Consider the following 8,673-nt stretch of genomic DNA (forward strand, 5'->3'; position numbering starts at 1 on the left):
AGTTTGGGTGTGTATTCTTTGCATTCTGGCACAACATGAGAGTAAACTGTAAGTCCCATTGAGACAAATGGGTACAAATATTTACAAGGGTTTTTTCATACATTTTTTACATAGTCTAAAAACATCAAAGGAATGTATTTTGTCAGGTCTGCATCCATCATTTACAATATTTGGATAATGAGTATTTTAACACCTTATTCCTCAACTATATGCTTAAAAATCCCAAGGACACATGCAAATTAGCACTTTTAAAGAAAAGAACCCACTAAAGTCACTTTTGTTGGTTTTGGTGCACTGTTAAGACTTAGACCACTCTTTTTTTTATATAAAAACTCAAACAGCTCCTTTAAAAAAATCATTGACTAAAAATTTGTTATGCATTCCTACCGAACACTTTCTATAAGTTTCCTTGATGCTTCTCTTGAATGAATGACTTGTTTAGTTTTCTTGATAAGTAGTTTTAATCCTTGAAAGAAAATGCAAAACTGCTGGCTGACAATTTGAAGTAGTGAAAGCTACAATGTTTGCGAGGTGCATGCCTGTGTGTAATGTTATGACAGGGATATTTAAACACCTGACAGGGTGTCAGCTTGTCATTACACAGTGAAGTCATGTTTTCCAGTGAACGCCTCAGAGTGCAGATCAACCAAGTCACATGTCATTTTGTTAGGTTGCATTTTAAACTATTGGCAGGCAGTGATGTTTCTTAAGGTAAAGAAATGTAACTAAAAATTAATGGTGATGTATTTTCTTCACTTCAGTGCTGAGTTTCACATTACATTTAGAATTTATAACCTTTTTATTTAATCACAACACATAAACAGATTCCTTACACTGAACACTGTTAAAATATACCTTTTATAGTCACTGTAACGTTGCCTTGATGCAGTGTTGTGGAAATCACTGTGGTATAATGTTAGCACACCCTCTAGTGGTTATAAGTATGAAATGTTTGAGACATGATCTGCAGACTCAAACATTACTAATATTTGAGGCCTTGAGCCAGGAAGTTGAACTATACTTTTCAACATTTTGTCTGCTTATTTTTACTTTTTTTGTTTACTTGGGGGTTGATTCTGGTTGGAGATTATCATAAATTTATATTTCAGGCAAATAACTGCATTGACTGATTTTACTGAGCAAACAAAACGCTGCTTCATTCAGTTTTCGAATAGTGTGCTTTTTCATTTGTTTCTGACAAAGAGGCGATGCTTAAATTTTGGTTTGGCCCTTTTAGTTTTGCAGGGGTTTTCTTAGTAGATAAATCTCATGATTTGCTTGACCTGTTCTGTGGATTGTTCGCAAGTCAGATGCTTTTAAATGTTGCCATGTTACTGTGTTGGTCTGCAGAGCTCTCTTTGTGGCATGTCAGTATATGGATGCACACTTCCCAGCAGCAGCTAAATCCCCCTGTATGATGTTACTGAGTCACTGAAGTGTATGACTCATGTGAGGCTGCGTTACATACCTTTACTTTATTTATACTGCTTGAGAAATTCTGGAACGAATGTTGGAAGAGGATGTTATGTTCATATTTTTGGATACAGAACAATGCATGTGTGTTATGATGATCAAAGCAATTGTTTTTAAGTTTATTGAAAAGCAGCATCTGACTCAGATGGACAGCTTCTTCTTCTTAAAAATCTGTAGGATAAGTTTTCTTCTCTTTCAGATCAAATCTGGGTATTTTTTCAGTATATAAAAAATAGAAACTAATGTAGAGTTTTTGGAGTCTAATTTAAAAACTGCATTTCTCTAGAAAAGTACAGTCGATGCAGTCAAAGAATAAATTAAAACTGATACAATAAAGCAGGTTGTCACCAATATTTTTGATGAATAATAATCCAAATGCAATTTAATATGTATCAATTTATAAACTTTATTCTCACAGTAAAAAATAACCCCAAAAAATGATTGTGTAGCAGTTGCTGCCAAAAACGTTTTGTTCCTGAGAACGCCAAAAATTGAAGCATTAGAATAAATAGTTCTGATATCAGTATGTATCATAATAAAAGAAAATACATCAGTGTGCTCATCCTGTAACTTATAGCTGGAAAACACTGTTTACACACATTTAACTTTCTCCTTTAAAATGTAAAATAGCAAAGTCCTCAGTTGCGGAAAAATAAAACATAATAATAGAAATAATAATAAAAATATAAAATGAGCTTTCATTAGGTGTACAGTTTTTCTTGTCACTTGGATTTTTCAGATCTACATAAATGAGAACACGAACACAAACCATGTCAATATATTTTAGTACATAATGGGCCGCATGCAAGAACGTGTTCGTATTCTTATCCTAAATTTCTCTTACTTTTGTTCGTATGAACGGTTCTTGCATGAGGCCCAATGTTAATAAATCCCCATCAAAATGACAAACATTAATACAACTGCCCAAAACCCTTATAAACATAAAGTATATATAGTTATACACAGGACTTCTGTGTGAAAAAGTGAATTTTGTTTTAAAATAAACTGATAAAGTGAGCCACCCCCTATTCTAATGAAAAGTTACTTTTCTTAGTATTTTCTCAGTAAATTTATAATACATATTTCAACATTTATATATTTATACTAATATATAGTTCACTCATGGCTTTAGCTTATATTATTTTAAACCATCAAAAGTCAAATTGTAAATTGACTTGTTTCTGAAAATAGTTTATTTTTATGCATTCCCTAACATTTTTGATCAATGAACTAAACATAAAACATGTGACTAGAAGTTAAAGTCAGAGTATTTTGAACAAAAAAGAACTTGTAGGTCAAACTTATAACAAAGTATTTTATATCGACAAACATATTCAACATTTACAGTCTTCCGTATTGCAGAGATTGTCAAACAGTTATTTGTTGTGAAATCCAGGTGATGTAAAAAGACTGTTGTTCTCCTGTCTGCTTTGTGACCCTTCTGAACCCTCAGACTGGGGGCCTGCTTTGTCGTTGGGTTCGCCCACCTCAGTGGAATAAACACTTAAAATAGTGTCCAGGGTTTCTGACAAAATACAAACCGGCGACTCGCCATCATTTTTTAAAATCTGTTATTTCTGTGTCTTTGTTTCTTCATGATTAAACTCATTTTCATCTCCCAGCTTTTCATTTTTGCTGCCAAGATTCTCCTCCTCCAAGCCGAGCGCATCCCTTTGTGGAAAACCTGCAGTGACGTATATCAAAGTATTTATTTAACATTGTCTGCTCAGGGGCGGTAGTCTAAACCACTGGTTCCCAAACTTTTCAGCTTTTGACCCACAAAATAACAGTAGCAGAGACCTGTGCCCCCAGATATTTTTGGATGATAAACATTTGTATCAGGTCAACAAAACATGGGCATTGTAAAAATATTTTTATACTACATTTATCCATTTTAAATACACTAACCTCACTCCTTTGTAACAACTAAGGCAAAAATGTAATTAATTCTGAAAATCTTTTCAGGACCCCACTTTGAGGTTTCAGGACCCCACTTTGGGTCCCGACCCCAACTTTGGGAAATACTGGTCTAAACTGTGAATATGCATTCAAGTGATTAAAAATGGATAAATAAAACAAGCACTTACCTTTCCTGCTCCTCGATTTGACTTCCTTTTACCTTTGTCGTTTCAGGTAATGGATAATTCTTTGTTTCCTTTAAAGCTTCAAGAGAGCAACTCAGCTTTAGGCAGGGGTTGTGATCGATGGGATCCAGCTCCACATCGCTGCAAACCTGTTAGAAAAGGTAAAACATGCACTATCAACAAGTTTGGATTCCCCGTCTGAACATGAGTGCTTTAATGATGTGTGTTTCAAAGCTGCAGCCTCATGAAATAAAAAGGATCAGAGGAGCCGTGACTTTGGTTTCTCACTGTGTCTGCTGTGGACATGGAGGAAATTCTGTGAAACTGCATTTTGGACGACTGCCTGCTCAGTGTGGAGACCCTGATGGAGAACTTGCTGTGTGACACGGATAAGCAGTCCCTCCTGGGGTGGTGAGCCAGCAAGTGAAGACAAGGGACCTTTTCTGCCAGGGTGTCCCTATTAACGTGTTAGACTCATTCAACAAACATTATAAACATATAACATTATAAAGCTTAAATTGACAGTTGGTTCCACACACCTGTACTTGGAGTGAATGATAGCGTAGATAAAAGGGTTGTAGATGGCTGACGCCTTTGCTATCACAGCAGGTACGGCTTTGGAGTATGGATTGAGAATACTTGCATATCTGGAAAAACAAAATGCTTGACAATAATAATAATATTAATCAAGATGAATCTTATGATCAATCCACCAAACTTTTTCAGAAATATTTCAGGCTTCTCCGTAGATGCTCATAAACTGCTTGTGTCTGCAACCTTCCTACCACTTTTAGACTATGGTGATGAATGCCCCCACCAACACTCTGCATGGATGTTGCCTATCATGGAGCACTACGATTTATAACTAAATGTGAACCACTTACACACCACTGCACAGAGCTTTATATTAACTAAGTACATTTACTTCATTACAGTTCTTAAGTAGTTTCTTTGAGGATTTGTAATTTTACCAATTGTTTTTTAAGCAGCTACTTTTACTTTTATTTCATTACATTTTAAAGCTAAAAATGATACTTTTACTTCTTTTCTTTAGAATTTAATGCCTAGTTACTCGCTACAAAGGAAATGGAAAAAAAACATCATTTGAATTGTCCTCATTTATTTAGGTTGTGTGTAACTCTGCTTTCCCCAAATTGTAACTTGACGCTCATGATCTTTGTGTAACTGATATTGTATGTGTCACAGGTCTCTCTTGTAAATGAGACTACGTCTCAATGGGATTGCCTGACTAAATAAGGAAAAATAAAATAAAATAAAAATAAAACAAAACTTCAAGCCTACAAAAGTCTGACCATTCAGAAACATGTTTAATAAAGAGCGAAGCTAAAATAATCTGGTATATTTACCCAGCCCAGGCGATGAGGGTGACACATGCATAAGGTGACCAGGAAAGCACAAACACTATGATGACCACAAAGGCGATCTTCGCCAGCTTCCATTCGGTCCTAATCGACTGCTGCTGGATCAGGGTCGACTTCCTCACCTGGGAGCCCAGCTGGTCCACGTCTCTGTTTGGACCGGCGGGACGATTAAAAGACGACACTGTGAAAAAGCTGAAAACTACAGCTTTAAAATGCCGTACCTGTTTGCTTGACGAATAGCCAGAAACATCCACAAATAACAGTAGGATATGATGCCCAGAGGGATGAAGAAAACAAAGCAGCACAACATCAGAGTGTAGCTTTTATTAGCCGGGGTGGATGTCACGTAGTCCCACGTACACGAGGTCATCAGACCCTCTGGGATATAAGAACCTTCAACAAGTTCAGCAAAAATAATCTGTAAAAAGTATAAAGTTATGCTTGTTTAGTATAGAACATATAGACTTGTTCAGTGACTTACTCCACCCCAGAAGTGGTGCTAGGCTCCAGGCAAGTGAATACAGCCACACGAGAGCAATAATAAGACAGGTGCGTCTCGCTGAGGTCCACCTTAGGGACTGCAGGGGTTTGGTGATAACGATGTAACGGTCTATAGAGATGGCCAGAAGGTTTATCATTGAGGCGATTCCAAATAAAGCCCCACAGAAAGCGTACATTTTACAGCCTGTGAAGTGCAAACAAGACCAAAAAAAAAACCCACTTCATTAATCATGTTGACAGCTTAAACTGTTTCCAATATTCTGACTTCTCAGACATCAGAAATAAGTTATGCAGTGTGTCATAAAATCGAAAACAATCCATCCATTAAAAGTGAATATAAGAAGAAAAAATACCAGTTTCTCCAAAAATCCACCCTTTGTAAAGAGAATTAACAAAGAAGACAGGTGACTGCGTTATCGCCATGAGGAAGTCGCTGACAGCCAAGTTCATGATGAAGAAGTTGGGAGGAGTTCGAAGTTTCTTATTGCTGAAACACATGGAGATCTCAGATCAGAGGTTTTCACACTGATTTCTCTCTAACATGTTTAAATCTTTTAATATTTCAAATCTTTTGAAGATAGGTTCAGAGGAAAAATTATGAACATTTGGTATCTTACCTGTTGCAGATAGCTCTTTGAATGATCTTAGTTTGGAGAAATATTAAAATTTTGGTAAGATAGACAATGTATTGTTGTTCATATGTTTTTTTTTTGTGTGTGTGTATTTATTACAGAACCCCTTTTCAAAAAGTTTGAATGGTCAGAAGAAATAGACATAATTGTTGTACAGATTTGCCAAGTTTTTCAAAAAGTCATTATTGTTAACTTGAAATCCAAAAATTGTGCTGAAGATGCAAAACAGCTTCAGATAACAAATTTCTCCAAACCTGTTAGATACAAACAATGCTGTTATTTTCATCCTGGTAGAGTTCAGTAAAAAGAATCACATGGATTATAGTGTCATGTGTTCACATTGGCACAACTTTTAGTTGTGCCAGTGTTTGTTCTGTGAATTTCATAGAACAAACACTGGCACAACTTTTAAATAATTTGTTTTTTTAATTACTTTTGTTTATTTGTGGCTTGCATTACAATTTAGTCAACAGCCAAATGCCACCACTATAAATACTAATATTTTTTTTTTGGTTAGCATTTTTTAATTTCCAGGGAAAATCATATCTTTCTTATAAAGTTTACAGTTCAGAGCAATGTTTACAGATATTTATAGATTTTTTTGTGGATTAAACAAGTGCGACATGAGATGTGATTGAGTGTTGTGCCATTTGAGATGGTTGTGCAGCCTCAGATACACAGACTAATGCAAAAAGCATGTCTGCTGCAGGATTTTACTTTCGTCACTGTGTTTAGTTTTACACTTAGGAGTAGCACTGTCGTATGTGTGATCCTTGTTTCTCAAAAAAAAAGTTTAGTAACTTTAAAGAAAAATATCTAAAAAAACATAAACTGAAAGCATTTATCGGTAAACACTTTGCATGAATCTCCAAATAATGAAACTTATTTTCCTTTTAAATGGTGCCACATTTGTAAGGAACATGCATTTGTGGGATGAGCAGTTGAGCTGAAAATGTGGGTTGCGCACATTAAAATTTTGCCAAATCCTCTCAGTTGTTGCCAAATAGTTTATTTTGCTGTTGCTATTGACACCTTCAGTTTCTGGTACCCCAGGTACTTCCAATAGGGGCCCGGTGTAAGATTTATTGTTAAGAAGCATTGTTACAACAAAGAAATAATCTACCAAACATATATATTCTTTGTTTTGTTTTTTATTTTATTTTCATTTTTTATCATTATTATTTTGCTAAGTTCATGAATCTGTTTTAGCTTTGGATCTTGTTTTATTTCATCTTAAAGCAAGGGGGAAAAGAGCTCAGCAATGCTGCTTAATCTACAGATTATTGTGGTTGGAAGAACAAACTCTGATTTCTTACAAGGTAAAACAAAAAATGTTAAAATTAAATTACAGCATAATATATTGTATTCGCATTTCATTTACCCAATCAGTTATGCAAGAACATCAACAGAAGCTGGATTATGAATAAACCCACATTTGATTTTACAGTCTTAATTAAGAAGTTAATGTGATTTTCTTCCTCTTAGTTGTTATTTTTTTTTGTCATTAATGTGTTTTAGTTTATCTCAAAGAGGGCAGTGGAAGTGACAGAATGAATTCCCCCTGATAAAGTCAAACAATACAGAGGTTTTTCACCTAATTAACCATATTGGAGTTTAAAAATAAGTTGGCTGTGAGAAGAGTTGCTTACCATGAAAACGCATACATGACCAAGGCGTTTCCAATAACCCCCACTGCTCCGATCACGAAGACAAAGAAGGCGATGATGTAGTGAACGTGGTCCGGGACGTCCACGTGTCGGTATGATCCATGTTCAACGTCCATGTCTGGAAGTGCACACAGAGGCTGATGTCAAGGTTTTAGTTTTTTATTTGAAATAGAGGTGGACTGTATTTATATAGGGCCTTTCATTCCAAGTCAAAATGATTCAATACAATCTGTGCTCCTGTTTACCCATCCATACGCATCCAAAGTTTTTAGATTCAGGTTTTTTTTTTTTTTTGTAGTCATTTTCTTTGTATGCATTCCCTGTTTCTCCACTATGCCATTTTCTCTCCTGCTTCTCAACCCCGCCCATCTGCTTGCACCTGCTCATTTTTTCTGTTGGGTTTAGCTGCATCTACTTGCCCTCATTCCTTTAGCAATGATTGTCACTGATTAGTCTCCAGATGATTGTACGTTAGCTTTGTAGATATCTGGTAGAGTGCTGTGTGAATGGGTAAATGAGGACACAGATTGTAGAGTGAAGCACTTTTAGTATCCTGGTTGGGTATAAAGGTGCCATACAAGTACAGATAATTTACCATTTACATAGCAGACAGGTGTGGGCCAAATCGGATGTCAAGCTGGCACTGCTGGCATGGCACGTCGTTTGTGGGCCAGGTCTGGCCATACAGTAACTGGCTCGGTTGTGTTTTGTTTATGTGGTGCTGGCACATGCATGGATCACCTCCGGCAAACAACATCTGGGCCACCAACGGGCCATTCATTTTTGTGCTATCTGGACCGAGCGTACCATGTGTGGGCCAGAACTGGGCCCCACATAACTCACCGGCCACTTTATTAGGTACACCTGTCCAACTGCTCGTTAACACTTAATTTCTAATCAGCCAATCACATGGCGGCAACTCAGTGCATTTAGG

The 8,673-nt window shown here is 36.3% G+C and overlaps 1 protein-coding gene across 4 annotated transcripts in view; it reads right to left on the reverse strand.

Annotated features, from left to right (window-relative positions):
* Positions 1-2,768: 2,768 nt before the first annotated feature.
* Positions 2,769-8,673, reverse strand: part of opn4xa (opsin 4xa) — an 11,320-nt gene continuing 5,415 nt past the window's right edge. For 2 of the 4 annotated variants that reach the window (XM_014003719.1, XM_014003718.1), the window contains 9 exons: positions 7,722-7,857; positions 5,794-5,927; positions 5,421-5,624; positions 5,161-5,332; positions 4,925-5,086; positions 4,097-4,204; positions 3,846-4,014; positions 3,561-3,706; positions 2,769-3,157 (listed from right to left, as the gene is read on the reverse strand). In XM_014003719.1, the coding sequence (XP_013859173.1) occupies positions 3,100-3,157; positions 3,561-3,706; positions 3,846-4,014; positions 4,097-4,204; positions 4,925-5,086; positions 5,161-5,332; positions 5,421-5,624; positions 5,794-5,927; positions 7,722-7,855 (1,287 nt within the window). In that variant the 5' untranslated portion in view covers positions 7,856-7,857 and the 3' untranslated portion in view covers positions 2,769-3,099. Of the gene's footprint in view, positions 3,158-3,560; positions 4,015-4,096; positions 4,205-4,924; positions 5,087-5,160; positions 5,333-5,420; positions 5,625-5,793; positions 5,928-7,721; positions 7,858-8,334; positions 8,358-8,673 lie in introns of those variants that run through there. The other 2 variants (XM_014003720.1, XM_014003721.1) reach the window with 2 other exon arrangements.

Source organism: Austrofundulus limnaeus, unplaced genomic scaffold (genome assembly GCF_001266775.1).
Source record: "Austrofundulus limnaeus strain Quisiro unplaced genomic scaffold, Austrofundulus_limnaeus-1.0 Scaffold20, whole genome shotgun sequence".
Lineage (NCBI taxonomy): Eukaryota > Metazoa > Chordata > Actinopteri > Cyprinodontiformes > Rivulidae > Austrofundulus > Austrofundulus limnaeus.